This window comes from Sciurus vulgaris, assembly GCF_902686455.1.
Source record: "Sciurus vulgaris genome assembly, chromosome: 2".
In the NCBI taxonomy this organism is placed as follows: Eukaryota; Metazoa; Chordata; class Mammalia; order Rodentia; family Sciuridae; genus Sciurus; species Sciurus vulgaris.
In genome coordinates, this window is record NC_136462.1 from 100,490,289 (window position 1) to 100,506,447 (window position 16,159).

At 44.4% G+C, this 16,159-nt stretch overlaps 2 protein-coding genes and 1 long non-coding RNA gene across 3 annotated transcripts in view; 2 read left to right on the forward strand and 1 right to left on the reverse strand.

The window, feature by feature from the left end:
• The window catches only part of MYO5C (myosin VC), a 100,081-nt gene extending 90,386 nt beyond the window's left edge, over positions 1-9,695 (reverse strand). The window contains exons 1-2 of the mRNA XM_079129877.1: positions 9,497-9,695; positions 182-292 (exon numbers count right to left, since the gene is read on the reverse strand). Of these exons, the coding sequence (XP_078986003.1) occupies positions 182-292; positions 9,497-9,523 (138 nt within the window). The 5' untranslated portion in view covers positions 9,524-9,695. The remainder of the gene's footprint in view (positions 1-181; positions 293-9,496) is intronic.
• Positions 1-16,159, forward strand: part of LOC306655510 — a 214,048-nt gene that overhangs the window by 5,077 nt on the left and 192,812 nt on the right. The gene's annotated exons all lie outside the window — the stretch shown is intronic.
• LOC306653508 (proteasome subunit beta type-1-like) lies at positions 13,777-14,612 on the forward strand. Its single transcript, XM_079126524.1, is given in 2 exon segments — positions 13,777-14,250; positions 14,253-14,612. Coding segments are annotated over 2 exon segments (720 nt in total). The 5' UTR covers positions 13,777-13,793; the 3' UTR covers positions 14,516-14,612.

Consider the following 16,159-nt stretch of genomic DNA (forward strand, 5'->3'; position numbering starts at 1 on the left):
CATGGAGGGCATGGTACAAACACCTCAGGGAGTCCACCGCACCAGTTGGCCTTCCTGGGACTGGTGCCAGTGCCCTCTCATGTGCCCTCCCCTGGGCTGCTCCACAGGACCATCTGCCCCCCACCCCTCCACACGCGTACCACTTATACATCATTGTAGCTGGACGAGTAAGGACCCTCACCGTTCCGTCTTCCAGCAGGAGTCGCAGGACCTTGTCGCCAACTCTGTAGTCCTTTGCTATTTCAGCAGACTTCCAAACTTCTTCAGGATCAGGAATCCAAACCCTGTTGTACTGCTTGACAGAATAAGATGGGCTCAATTTCAGCACTTTAAAACCCACAGCACAGATCATTAGATGACTAGATGTGGGAAGATTTCTTTCTGTCAACTAAGTTCCTCCATTAGGAATATTCCTTACCTACTTTTTATTGGATGAGACCATTTTTAGTGCATTCTGCAATCAATTGTAGCTCAATTCGATAGGAAATGGAACTCACAAAGCATGCTAAATACGCCTTGAAAACTCAAAGCCTGGGGGTGGGAAGGAAGTCCAAGAATCCCTTCCTGGGAATTGGTGAGTGCTTTCTACAAGGGTCAGAGCAGAGGGATCTGGTCCACCACTGAAGCTGTACAGTGGAATAAGCCACACACTTAACTTCTGGCACCATGGTTTCCATCCATAAAATGTGTACCATATCTATCTCAGGGGCTTGCTGGGAGGCTGAATTAGACTAAGTACTTGAAAGCACTTTGTAGACTGCCATGGCAGTATCGTTACAGTGGCAACATCACTGTCTCATCACAATAGTCAGCAGCCAGGGATGCCCGCCCTGGAGAGGTGCAAGTCCACAGGTAGTTGCCCAGCTCCAATCCCAACAGGCAACCAGTACACTAGGCTCAGTGCTGATGTCCAGGTATTCAGGTACAATTGAATTGTGTCCTCCAGAATTTATATGTTGAAGTTCTAACCTCCCTGCCCATTTGACTTCATTTGGAGATTGGGTCATTAGAAGGTGGCTCATTAGAAGGTGATTCAAGTCAAATGAGGTCGTAAAGGTAGAGGATTGCTTGAGCCCAAGGAGATTGAGACCAGCAGAGACAACATAATGAGTCCCATTGATTAATGAAAACAGAATAAGAATAAAATAAAGTTCAGGGCACAGTACTAGGAGACCAGGAAAATGTTGGATGAGGAACATTATCAGTTAATGCAAATTGTCTCAATTGACAAAAAAAAAAAAAAAAAAAAAAAGAAAGAAAGAAAGAAAGTGATTGGTTGAAAATCAATCACATCAATCATGTCTACTGTAAGTTATTTGGATTGCCTAAATTCTCCACAGTTAGCATCCAAAAAGAGCTTGCTGAAATGGGACGCAGGAAAAGTAAGTTTTGACAGAGAGAGAGAGAGAAAACATGCAAATGGAAGAATGAGCTAGAATGAGCTGGCAGGCAATGACACACTCCTGTGCCTCATAAACATAGGCCTCACACATACGTACACCATCCACTCCCACACACATCCTTGTTGCCATGGGCTACATGCTTTCTACCTCAGGTCTACTCTTAAAAATACTCATTAAATGGAGTATCCCAATTTATCAAGAATTGGCCATGATGGAGTTTCAGAGCTAAAAAGATCCTTGGAGACTATTTACTCCAAGCTGTCTGTCTAACTTCTTAAAAGTGCAGAAGTTTATTTCCAATGATGGTGGAGCCCACCATGTGAAGCAGGTGAGAGTGGAGGTGCCTGATGGGAGCCAAGAGTGCAGGTGCCTGACAGGAGCTGAGCTGGTGGCTGGGCCCAAGGTCCTTCCACGGAAGCCTGGAGCTCTGAGAAGTAAGGTCCAATCACTAAGGCAATCGTCAATCAATCCTTTTGTTTTACTGATACCCCAAGTCAAGCCCAGGGAGGGCAAAAATTCACCAAATACTACTCAGAGAGGCTCAAAGGACAGGGACACTGGCAAAGCTGGAGCCAGAGACTCTAGGTTTGAACTCCTGGTTGAGTGAGTTTGGCCTGGGAGAGAACCTGAACTCCCAGCAGCAAGCATACACCTGCAAGTCTGCATGCTCACTGAGCAATAGTTTAGGGCTTGTTTCAGCTAAAAGTACTATTAAATGGAAAGGTAGTGTTAGGATAGGACACATGTCACTGCTGCCCGCTTCTCTTCTGTGCCCCAGGGTCACAGGCAGTCCACACCCTGCTGGTCCTGGTGCGCTGCTACGTGCTGCCAGGTGTTCAGAGCCCTGCAATGCAACCCAGCCTGGTAGGCAAACACAAGGGAAGTTTACTCAGCCCCAAGTAAGTTCCACCCATTCGTTCCCTCCCTCCTTCCTCACATTCCTGTACCCACAGGCAACGCTTCAAGCTGCAAGGACAACTAACTGCAGCACTTAGACAAATAAAAACTCAGGCCTTGCAAGCAATGTGACCAGCTCTCACGTGAGTCCCTGAGTGTGGTTCCTTCCTGTGAGGCAGAAGCTTCCAGAAGGCCTCTGGATGGCTGCAAAAGCTGCTGTAGAACCAAGAGAGAGGAGAGGTCATCTCCTGAGCCTTTCCTGGGACTCCTCCCGGAGCTGGGAAAGGAGACACAGGCTCAGGACCACTGAGGCTCAGGAAACGATATGTGCTCGAGAACATGCTGGATTGCCCTAGCCCTGTGTGCACAGGAGACACTGCTGCCTGTCTGGGGGTCTTCTGGCACCAGCCACGGAAATGGCTTGAAGACTCACACAGAACATGGAGTAATATGAGTTTCTTTCCTAGAGCCACTTTCTTGACCAGAAGGGCATCTCCACACTTGGGGTCAGCCAGGTCAGGCTGAAGACACTGCTCCCTATGGTTCTCCTTTTCATTTATTCCTCAAAGTCCCCTTCCCTAGGTTCCTCTGTCCCCTCTGCCCCCTGTCCATGTCTCCTAAGATCCTTCCTGGCTTCCTTTCATGACAGGCCATTTCTGGAGAGTTCCATCCATTTCCAAGGCCTCTACAACTGCCCTCACACCTGCACCTTTGACACCCCCAGCCCAGATCTCACAGTGGAACCACATCTCCAATTGCCTCCCAAATGTCAATCTCTAAATGTCCTTGGATATTCACAAATTCCCAACTCAAAAGATGTTTCTGCCTATCCCAAATCTGCTTCCCTTCCTCCTTTCTCTTTCTCCTCATGCCAGGGGATAATGGTGTCTCAATATCTGTGTCTCTGCCCCCAGGTGGTCGCCAGGTGGAAAGCCTGCCCACCTCTTCAACGACTTTCACCTCTCTGCTCCTGCCCACCATCCCTCTGATAGGGCCCTGAATTAGCAGCTGCCTCAACCAGCTGAGCACCAGGTTTCTTTGAACACACAGACCCCCTCACCCACACTGATCAGAATTTCCATGGGTACGGCCTGGCAAGAAGAAAGTTTGAAAGTCACCTCTCCCACATGGATTTCGATGAACAGCTAGGCTTGGGGAGCCACTGTCCTGGACAATTTTCCTATTCAGGCCTCGTCCCTTTAAAAATCCATCCTCTGTGAGCTGCCACTCCAAACCATTAGCAGTTTCTAGAATATGACCAGCTGTTCTTCGACTTTCTGCTGTATAGTTCTGTTCCCTCCAACCCAGCCCCACCCTGCTTCTTCCCAGGAGCAAGCAAACCTCCCTAGCAGCCAAGGGTCAATTCAAGGACCCCCTCAGCTCTAGCACTGTCCCCACCAGGCTGGCGCTTCCTCTGCAGAGCTCTTGCTACCCCTCCCCAGGTGACTGAGTTCCCTCCCATCTGCTCCACTGGCAATTGTGCTTCAAGGGCCTCTTAGTGCCTTAGGACCCAGTGCAATGACTTCCCATAGGCAGCATTCCAAAATCACCTGTGGAACAGAATCTCAACTTCCCAGTAGTTCTGTTGCACCAATTAGAGACTAAATTTGGTCTTTCATCTGTATTCTTAGTAATATTTTTTACAACAAATGAATAAAAAGTAAACTTTAAAAAAGACTAAACCTGGTATTTTAGGTTGACTTTAAAAAACTTTTTTGAACTACAATGGAAAATACAATGGATAAATCTAATTTTCTAGCATCGTTAGTGATATATGGAGAAGTCATTTAGAATAGCCAAGTGGAAAATGACTAAACTGAACTTAGACCTTATTTTACACAGGGACCCTAGACTGCAGGGGAAGATGCTCCTCTCAATCTGGCACATCTGAGTTTCAACAGAAGCTCTTTGAATGTTTTTGTGTATAAGTGAGAGGAATGGAGAATTAAATTATTATAATTAGCATATCTGTGGCTAAAGTGTCATAACCTGAGTCCTTGGTAATAAGCAAGAGCTGTATTTTATTTTTCAAAAGACCTTGGGAGGGTTTAGAGCTCCGCTGCCTCCCCTTCTACTCATCATTCACCAGTATCTTGGACAAAGAAAACAGAATGTGTGTGTATCAAATAAGCAGATGAAATGATAATTAAAGATGACCAAGATTTAAAAAGTTTTGACAAGCTACAGAAACTCTGGGCAATAACCCGATGAAAATTTTAATGATTGTAAAGTCCAGCATGTAGGTACCTAGAATTAACTATATTCTAATAGTATCGATATAAAAAACAACTAACCTTTATTAAGGATTATATGTCAGGTATTATGCTAAGGGCTTTACACACATTATGTAATCCTTAGAGCAACTTTCCAAGCTGAGAAGTACTATTAAATCCTATTTACAGGTGTAGAAACTCAGGTTTAATACCTTGCCTAGTGGCCACCAGGCTAATAAGGGGCAGGACCAGAACTTGACCTGAGGCATCAAGCACAGAGCCTTCCAGGGGCAGAGGATCTGCCATCTCTGCTGAAAACAAACAGCACTAACATAATGCTAGGCTGTACGGAGGGGCACTCATAGGACATCATACCACACAGTTCCACTGGGATCGTGTTGGGCAGACCAGATCTAGACAGGGCCACTGAGGTGAACATGGAGGTACTTAAACTCACCCAGAGGAAGCGCCCTGGGTGGCGGGGCTGGGGGCTGGAGGGTAGGTAGATCTGGAGGATGCTGAAAAGGCTGGTGGTACTGCGGCTCCCCTGAGCTCTCGGTCCAGCCCAATCTCATCTCAGCAGTTGCCAAGGGCTCTCAGCTTCTTTCCTTCTCTCTGAAGACCTCCATACCTTCACCTCCTGCCACCAACTCAGGCTCCCCTCTCCCTGGAGGTGCATCCAAGCAGCCTCTGATTCCTACCCGTCAGCTCACAGCCAAGTCAGGGACCAATTCTACTGACAAAGAACCACATCCTAGACCGCCAAGAGGCCAAATCTAACCACCTTCCTCAGCTTCCACCCTGCTTGACATCTCTGCAGCTACCAGGACTGACTGTCCAGTCTTCAGTCGCTGACATGTATGTTCTTTTCCTTTGTTACATATTTTCATATTTATGATCACAGCATATACAATTTTCATTCTCTCATTTTTCATGTAATGCGAGCATTTTCTATGTCATTTCAAAGTCTTCATAAAGTAGCTCTTTTAATGGCTTTCTACTATCTGATCACGTGGATCTTTTGTAATTTGCTTAATTCTCTTGCTGGACATTAGGATTGGTCCCATTTTAGTTATTACAAGGAATAATGACAAATTAGCAGGTGCAGGGGAGGTAGCTGGGAGGTGGACAGACTTCCCGCAAGTCCTCTGGGTGTGCGAAAAAGGTCAGAGCCTTTGAAGAGGAGGAAGATGCTCTAAGAGGTGGGACCGCGTGGGGGTAGTGAGAGGCATCAAGACACGGGCTTTTAACCCTGGCTCCATCATTTCTACGTAACCCTTGCCTGACTATTTCTAAAACTGAGATCGCAACATCTAACATGTTTATTTGGATTAAGTGAGAGAAGGTACGCATAGTTCTGGCACCTAAGAAGTACTGGATTTACCAAGACTGCAAGACAGAAATAACCATCATCATTGTCATCTTTGCGTCCACAGCTTTTCCTGTTTGTTTTACACACACACACACACACACACACACACACACACACCCCCATGGTACTGGAGATTAAACCCAGGTCCATAGCTTTTCCTTAAGCAAAACAATTTATCCTTGCACTCATGCTCACATGAAGCACTTATAGAGCCCCAGTGCTCCCCATTCTCTGGAAGCTCTTGGTCGGTGGGGGAGACACAGTCAGAGGCGATGTTGACAGGCAGTGTGGAGGACAGCTGGGTGGAGGGGCAAGCTGCAAAGATTTCTCAGAAGTCCTGGCCAAATGACCTTTGAAAGGTTGCAGGCATCGTGAGCAAGTCGGACAGAGGGAGCTCTGTGTGCCAACACAGAGGAGTGTGCGCACAGGAAAGCACCAAGGGACGACAAGAAGTTTGGCAGAGTGGGAGCCAAGGTAGGAGAGGAGAGGCTGGGGCTGGGAACTGATAAGAGGGAGGGCCCAATGGCTAGGTAGCAAGTCTGAAAGGGACAGGGCCCTCCAGAGGGCTTCAAGTAGAGAATGGCCAGACCAGTTTTTCTCAGAGAGATTTTGAATAGTGGAACTGCTCCTCTGAACATTTCTATGGCACATAGCCAAATAACTTTGAAAAGAAATGGGTCACTTTACACTTCAGCGGCTGCAATCACTCCTCTCATCAAGGCTTCTCTCCAGACTCCCCTGTCCCCTCCTGGCGCCTCTTCCTGTGGCTCCCCATGCCAGCTCTGCTGTTTCCTCCTCCGTGATGGCTCAGCTCAGGCCCTGGGCTTCCTCTTTCTCCCTGAACAAACGTACTCCCCAGTGTCCTGTCCTCAGCCCTCTTCTTTCTCCCTGGCCAGGACCTGCAGTGCCTCGGCTTCACTGACTGTGTCTGGGCAGAAGACTCGGCCCCTGGCCTGGCCCATCCTCTGCAGCCACCTGGACTATGCACTTTCCCCGATGCCTCCTCTCCACTTCGACACCCTTGCTGGTAGGAAACCTGTCTCACTGCTTTTCTCAAATATATCCTCCTCCTGGGGTCCAGTCATATAGGCTGTTCTCAGTCATATAGGCTGTACCCTTCCTGTCATCCTTGGCATGTCCTCTCCCTCACACTCCAGGCCAGTGTCCCATTCTCAGCAGCCTGTACCCTCCATAGCCAATACTGCAGTTCTCAGTCTTTCCTGAATGTTTGGGATGACTGGACCATTTGGCTACCTGACCCCAGGGCACTGTTGGAAAATTCACTTCCTAAAACACTAACCTTGATTCTGCTGTCCCGGCCCAAAAGCTCCATGGGAATGTAAAGCCAGCTTTGGCTGCGATGGCCCTCCCTTCTCAGTTCCATCTCCCGCCATGCTCCCAGTGCTCTCTGGGCCTCAGCAATGGAGCTACTGGGCATTTCTGACCACTCCCTAACTAGAAAACTCCTTGAGAGGCAAGGCAACCACTTCTTTTTTGAATCTTCTTATGTTCCCCCAATCATAATGCTTTTGAATACAGAGAGTGATATGTGCCTTATCATATCCCATGCCTGTCTTCAAGGACTAAAGCAAGAGGGGAGATTAGACAGGGGCCAGGCAGGTAACAGCCAGGTGAAGTGGGTGGGGCGGCCAGGGGCGGAGTGCAACAGACACAAGAACTGACTGCTGTGCAGGGGTTTCAGAATGGACAGCCCATCTGTTACCCTGATGCAGGGACACTGTTTGCCTCTGGCTGAAGAAGTAGGTTTCAGGTTGTTCTAGAACTTTGTGGTTTAAATTGTGCTGGGAGACAGAGCACCCCTGGGGATTAAAAGTGGACAAGGTTTCCCATTCACAAACTTTGATTTAGGGTAATCCTGTGGACTGGCATCCCAGGACCATCAGCTGGATTGCAGGGAGGAGGAGTGGCAAGGAAGCAAGGGACAAAGTTTAGATCTTATCTTAATTTAAGAAAGAAACTTTAACAAAGTACGATCTCTAAAACCTAGTCAGGCAGCCTCACAAATGAGGGAGCTTCCCACCTCCACAACCAACAAATGAGCTGAATGACTACCTGGAAAGGAGGTGGCAGTCTAAGGACACTGGTGGCCCATGAGAACAGCCTTGGGTTATTATAGTTTTGTTTTATTTTGCAGTAGAGACAGCCATCAGACTCCTTCATCCCTGGGATTCCCAGGTTCTCTGTCCATCCAAGTTTGTCTCTTTGTAACTTCCATATCCATTTTCCTGTGTTGTACTGGCACCTAGTAGGCATTTAATAAACATCTGAGGTTTGAGGGGCTTGATGATAGGGTGATCACATCTGTGTATTTTTGCTTCAGGAAAAAATTGTTACTTATAATAACTTAATCATCAATAATTTTATCTATCCATTGAAGATACCCCCTAAGAATAGTTTTGTTCAAGAATTTTCTCCCGCCTCTAGTAATTTAAAGATTTAAGCACTGCTGGATATCTGATGGCTCATAGTCTCACTGGTAAAAATATTCTAGAGCAGAGCTAGGGCAATTCAGACACTCATTTAAAATTCTAGTTAATGAAAATGCATAGTGTGTAAATCTCATTTTGTCTATTTGTATTTGAATTGTTACTAATTAAGCACAGTAGAAGAAAAAAGTTTGCTTAAGCCATTGAGAGATTAATCTTTACAATGATCTTTCACTGTGTATCTACCATGAAATTGCCTTTTAAAATTTAAAGGTAGGGCATGTGTCAGGAGAAATTAATGGATTTCCAATATCTGAATTTCGGGCACTCCAGATTTCCCCCACTGGGGTGTGTAGGAGGATCTGCTTTATGGATATTTAAATGTTAGTTTTTCAAAAGTGCCAACACTTTTATACCCCTTATCCAGGTAATTTTCAGGCTCCTCTCAGAGGGTCTGGGCACTCTGTGGGAGTGAAGCCCTCCACAGGAATGAGGAGAGTTCAGAGGAATGCTCTAGAGAGTTTCTCAGAGTCAGGGCATGTGAAAGGTGCTTTATGAACTGTGAAGTACTACAGTAGATGTTGGCTGGAGGGTCTGGGGCTGCACATCAGGAGCGCTCCACCACCACTGCAGGTGTGTGTGGCCCAAGCAGCTTCAACTCATCGGATGAGCACAAATGGACAAGCTAGGCTTTTGAAGACAGCGTTCTAGAAGGCATCCTGAATATTGTGGACATAAACTTGCGGGCCAAGTTGTTCAAGGAACTCAAGGGGATCAGGAAGATTACAGAAGTTCCCAGGTGTCTGAAGTTTCTACGTCCTGGTGGGCAACTCTGATTCCACCGGTGGCCGCGGAGGAAGGGGCAGAGGTGTTTCAGGAATAGGAGGTGGGGACTCACTCAGTAAAGGCCCGGTCGCCCACTTGGTCTTCCCATCCCCAGCCGACCCAGGCTCCTGGGGGCGCCTTTCCCACCGGCGGGGACCAGAGCCCTCCAGAGGCGACGCTTGCCTGGGCCCCCCTGTCCCGGCTGGCCCTCCGCGGCCTGCGCGCCGGCCCTCCCCTCGCCAGGTGCACAGGTGTGGCGCGGGCGCCAGGTACAGTCAGCGTTGCGCCGGGCCCGCCGCCCTCCAGCGCCCCACCCCTCGGTCCGGTCGACCCTCCTACCTGAGTGTACAGCTCGGCCACCGCCATGGGCGAGAGCGGCCGGGTAGCACCACCGCTGCCGGAGTGCGAGGCTCTACTGGTGGGCTGCGGCTCCGTGGGCGGGAGCAGGGTCGCCTAAGTCACCACAGGGCCATCTTGCCCAGAAGTTTTCCAGCGACCGACTGCTTACTTTCCCTGCGTAGACTGCGAAGGGAGGAGAGAAGTCGCAGGATTGGTCCTTCCGAGACCAACTTGGAGAGTCCGCCCTGCCATTGGCCCGGGCGGGGGCTGCCAGCTGGCAGGTGTCGTCCCTGGAGTGGGTCCTGCGGGAGGGAGGGTCCAGCAGCCTCCGGGGCTGAGCTCGTCTCAAGGCAGGTAACAGGGTGTCCTGAAGCGCTTCAGCCCAAGACTGAGCTCCTTGAACCACAGTTTACGGAAAGGAGCAAAGGATATGACCACTTACACAGAAAACCCAGGAGAATCAACACACTACTGGAATTAAGTTAAACAAGGTAGCTGTATTCAAAATCAAATATAAAAATGGGTAAGCTACATTTTTCTGAGGATTTTATATGAAACATAAAATAAGATATGATTACACAAATGGAATGCCTTTACTCCATGTACAGAGAAACAACATGTATCCCATTTGTTTACAATAAAAAAATGAAATAAAAATAAAATAAGATATGATATCAACGAAACTGTAAACTATCCAGAGGTCACAGTAACAAAAATACATTTTACCTTTTAGGAGGAAATGTTTAGATTTCTCTTTAAAGGACACAAAAGAAGAGAAGGCCTGAAAAATGGGGAGACATGCCATTTTCATGGATAGGAACACTTAACATGGCGAAGGTGTCAGTTTTACCCAAATTATGGTAAACCGAATATATGGTAATAAAAATCCTAGTAGCAGTCTATTGTACCATGATTTTTAATTTTATGATATGTTTGCAATGATTTTATATTTATATGAAACAAAAGCCTGCATATAACTAATACAATTCTCACAATAAAGATCAAAGAAGAGGGATATGCTCTATCACATAGTAAGGGACATAACAAAGCTGTGGTATTAAAACAGTGTGACACTCGCATGAGAATGGATACATGAACAATGGAGCATCACACAGGGCCCGGCGTTTTGTGGTATGCTTAAGAGCAGATTGAGAGAGAAGAGATTATTTAATAAATGGACCAATTGTGTGGAAAAATAAACAAACAAAAGCAGATCCATTGCAAGTGCTGCATCCAAAAATAAACCTCATATGGATTCATGATTAAAACTGAAAAAGTAGCTGGGTGTGGTGGCACAGGTCTATAATCCCAGAGACTAGGAGGATGAGGCAGGAGGATGGAAAGTTCCAGGCCAGCCTTCACCAACTTAGACCCTGTCTTAAAAAAAGAAAAAAATAATAAAATAAATAAAGACAAGGGATATAAGCTCCGTGGTAAAGTGCCCCTGGATTCAATTCCCAGTTGAAAAAAGAAAGAAAGTAATAAACTTAAAAGTAAAACCAAGAAAGTATTAGAAAAAAATCAGTGACAATATCATCAAAATATTGGGTTGTTACAGTTTGAGAATATTTAGTGAAAATAAGTTTAGGCAGAAAAATTCTCAGATCACTTAAAGAGCGAAGTAAATATTTATCACAACATGGTTATAAAAGAGTTGAAAACACTTAAATGTCCATCAATGGAAGAATAAAGAAATAAAATAGGAAATACAACATAAGCTCTATAGCTTCTAGCAGGAATGGACGTGATCTAAAAAGCAATGTTGAATAGATGTCTAGTGTAAGTCTTTATATACATCTGAAGTCTCATAAAAACTGCAATACTGGATATTGGTCATGCATACAAGTACATGTAAATAAAGGTGTGGATGATAAATTGCAAAGTCATCCATTAAATCTGCAAGAGTGGACATGGGAGGTGGAGGGAAATGGGAGGAAAACAAAGAAAAAAGGGATATATAGATATAGGTCCTAGCATAGACCAATAAAGATAGTGCCAGAATTGGAGGAATATGGTAAATTCGATTTTGTGCACCAATTATCCAAATAATTACATAAAGAAAAGCTATAATGTGGATACAGATAGTTGCCTTACTGCTTAGAGTTAAGAAATAAATCTAGTTGCTTTCTTATTTAAATCAAAATTTTATTGAAAAACAACATACAGAAAAATGTATGACCAGTAAATGTCTAGCTCAATCTATTCTTTTTCGTGGAATACATTAACACACCTGAGTACTACCAGACAACCAACAGTTCCAGATGCAGAACATTACTTTTTCTGTATCTACTGATGAGATGATCATATTTTTTTTATTTTCTGGTCTCATTTTCTTTTCTTGTAAACCTATTCTTTTTTTTTTTTTTTTTTTTTGGTACTGAAGATTGAACCCAGAGGTGATTTACCATTGAGCCACATCTCCAGCCCTTTTTATTTTTTATTTTGAGACAGGGCCTTGCTAAATTGCTGAGGCTGGTCTCAGACTTAAATTTCTACTGTCCCAGCCTCTTCAGTCACTGGGATTACAGGTGTGCACCACCATGCCCAGCACTTGTAAATCTTCTCAGATTTCCTAGGCCTTATTGAGTCAGTTTTCACATTTGTTCTACCCAAGAATTTGTCCCTTTCATCTCACTTGTTGGCATTGCATTCTTCATGACTCTCTGATCCTGCAATCCTAACTCTGTAGGACTAGGGTAAGGCAAGTGAGGTACACAGGGTGCTGACTGCATTTGCATGACCTTGAGGACAAGCACATCCTTAAATCTGCACCCTAAACCCCTTGCTTGCCTCATTCCAGTCCTGGGACTAACCCAGGAATAATGTTCCCTCATTCATTCCCGATTTTTGGAATTTAAATCTTTTATCTTTTTGCTTAGTCAACCTAGATAAATGTTAATCAATTTTGTTCATTGCTTTCTTCGATTTTCTGGTTATTTTCTAAATTTCATTGATTTCCATCTAATCATTATTTCTTTCCCTCTGCTTACTTTGTGTTTAGTTTGCTCTTTTCCCCTAGTTATTTTTTTATATGTTTTAATTAGTGCATTATAGTTATACATAGTAGTGGGGTTCATTTTGACATAATCATACATACATAGAATGTAATTTGCTCCACTTCAGTCCCCAGTGCTTCCTCTTTTCCTCCTCTCCATCCTCCCTCTATTCCCATTTTCTCTAGTCTACTGGTCTTCCTTCTATTTATTCATAGTTTTTTTTTTTTTAATCGGTGCTGTATAGATATACATAGAGGTGAAACTTACCATGGTGTATTCATATGTGTACATACCATATTTTGGTCATTTTCTTTCTGCAGTTCCTCCTTTTTCCTGTCTCTCCTCCCTCTTCCTTAATCTCCTTCCTCTAGTCCACTGAGCTCCTATTTTTATGTTTCCCCCACCCCTGCCACCAGTTTTTAAGGTAAAATTTAATTACTGATTGGAGATGTATCCTCCTTTCTAATAAAGGCATTTAAAGTCAAGACTTTCCCTCTAGGTCTTGCTTTATCTACATCCCAGGCTCCATCTCTGTTTTCCTTCAGTTCAAAATATTTTCTAATTTTCCTTTCTTCATCCCATTTGTTATTTAGAAGTATGTTACTTAATCTTCAACTATTAGGGAATTTAATTTTTTTACTTTAGCTGTTGATTCCCAACTTAATTCTGTGCTCCATGTGGTCAGAGAATGTACTTTCTATGATTTCAGTACTTCTCAACACACACTTGTCTTGTTGTCTTGCATATGACCAATTTATCCTGGAAAAAGATCCATACATACTTGAAAAAGAACATGTACTCTGCTATTATTGGGTAGAGTGTTAAATAAATATGTTAGATCAAGTAGGTTGAGAGTGATTTCAAGTCTTCTGTATTTTTGTTGATTTTCTATTTGTTCTGTTAATTTTGAGAATGGGCTATTGAAAGCTCCAACTAATACTGTTCAGTTTTCAATTTTTTCTTTCAATTCTGTCCTATTTGCTTTGTGTATCTTGGGAAGATGTTCTAGAAGGTAGGTACACATTTTTTTTTAAACAATGGGTCAAACAAGGTTCATTTCTTTCTTACATAGAAAGTGGGCCAAGGAGTCCATGTGGGGGTGGTGATCTCAGTGCTAGGGATCAGGAGCCTTTTGTCTTGTGGTGTCACTATCCTTGGATGTATTACTCAAATACATGGTCCAAGATGTTTCCCTATGTCACATTCAAGTGAAAGGGGCCTGGGAAGATCTGTCCCTTCCCAGACCACTTAGTCACATGACCATATCTAGCAGCAAAAGAGATTTGGAGGCGCGCAGCGCGATGTCGTCCGCAGTCTCACCCTGGGGGCTCGGCGGGCAGACGGAGATGGAGCCTCTCGGCGCCGCGGGCCCTCGGCGGCTGCGCTTCTCGCCCTACGCCTTCAACGGAGGTACTGTATTGGCAATTGCTGGTGAAGACTTTTCGATTGTTGCTTCTGACACTCGACTGAGTGAAGGCTTTTCAATTCACACCCGGGACAGCCCCAAATGTTACAAGTTAACAGACAAAACAGTCATTGGATGCAGTGGTTTTCATGGAGATTGTCTTACCCTGACAAAGATTATTGAAGCAAGACTGAAGATGTATAAGCATTCCAATAATAAGGCCATGACAACGGGGGCCATTGCTGCAATGCTGTCTACCATTCTGTACTCAAGGCGTTTCTTCCCATACTACGTCTACAACATCATCGGGGGACTTGATGAAGAAGGGAAGGGAGCTGTGTACAGCTTCGACCCATGGGCTCCTACCAGAGAGACTCCTTCAAGGCTGGAGGCTCAGCAAGTGCCATGCTGCAGCCCCTGCTCGACAACCAGGTTGGTTTCAAGAACATGCAGAACGTGGAGCATGTGCCACTGTCTTTGGACAGAGCCATGAGGCTGGTGAAGGACGTCTTCATTTCTGCAGCTGAGCGGGACGTGTACACTGGGGATGCCCTCAGGATCTGCATTGTGACCAAGGAGGGCATCCGGGAAGAGACGGTTCCCCTGCGAAAGGACTGATGCGGGCTGTCCCTGGGGCTGTTGGGCAAGGTCGTTTTATTATGAAAGAACCCTACAGTTACCTGTTCTGTGAAAATGTATTTTATCTAACAAGACAGATTGAGGAAGTAAAAAAAAAAAAAAGAGATTTGGGAGTATAGTTTTGTCTGAAAGGAGAATGGATATTGGGGGACAAGGAACAAGTTCTAACTGTTCATCTTTGAGAAGCCCTGGGAAAACTGGAGACTGGGGGGATGGCAAGGGACATACTCTAAATATGTCATGGTGAATGGGAATCAAGGAATACCAATAAGCTCTAGATCTGGTAAAAGATTGAACTAATTCTTTCATCATTACAAAATTGTCCTTCTTTTTCTCTTGAAAAAAAATTTTTTTATTAAAAAGTCTATTTTGTCAGATATTGGTATGGCCACTCTTGCTGTCTTATAGTTACCATTATTATGGATATCTTTTTCTCTTCTTTTTTTCAATTTATATGTATATATGAATCTAAAGTGTAACTCATAAGCAGTACATTGTTTGGCTTTGTTTTTTTTAAATCCAGTCTGACAATCTCTGCCTTTTGATAGAAGCATTTAATCCATTCACATTTAATATAATTATTGATATGGTTGGATTTATGTCTATCATTTTGTTGTTTCCTATATGGCATGAGTATTTTTTGTTCCTTTGTTTCTCCTTTATTAACTTTTTTGTTGATAGTTCTTTAAAATAATGCATTATTTTAATGTCCTTTCCTTTTAAAAAAATCTTATTTCTTGAGTTGATTTTTTAGTTGTTCCATTGGGGATTTAAAGTGTGCATATTAGCTCATCATAGATACTTCAAATTAATGCTGTATATTTTCTAAGGTTGCTATAACAAAGTGCCACACACTGGGTGGCTTAAAACAACAGATTTATTCCCTGTTCTGAGAGCACCACTTTTACTCCTGGCTATAAGGTTATATTCCACACCTCTCCAAGTGGAGTGAGCCCCCTCTAGCAGCAAATCTATTGATTTTTGCAGCTCTTCCTGCTCTGGTAGAACTACCATGCTATCTGATCTGAGGAAGAAGAGGATGTTGGGAGCAGCACCAGGCAAGAATGCCAGACTCCTACTGTTCTTACAGAGTTCAGTGTTTTCTCATGAATATTCGTTTGTTGTGTACTGTTGGCCAATTTACAGAGCATTGAAATTGTTTTGACAAATTTTCAGTGTTTTCCTTGCTTTGAGGAGGGAATTTATTGAGCTCCTCAGTCTGCCATGTCGAATGTTAAAGACCTATTTAACTTTTTAAGTTGAGATATAATTCTCATACTCAACACTTCACTCACTTGAAAGTATACAACTTGGCTGGGGCAGTGGCGCCCATCTGTAATCCCCGCTACTGGGAAGGGTGAGTCAGGAGATTGAGAGTTCAAGACCATCCTGGGCAGCTTAACGAGAATCTGTCTCAAAATAAAAAGGGCTGAGGATGTAGATCAGTGAGTGGTAAAGCGTCTGTGAGTTCAATCCCAAGCCAAACTGCAACCCCCGCAAAACCCATAGCTGTTGAAAGCAATTATTAATGTGGTTGGAGTAATATCTACCGTATTTGTTATACTTCTATTTGTTGCCCTTGGTCTTTGTTCCTATTTTGTCTTCTACTCTTTTTCTGCCATT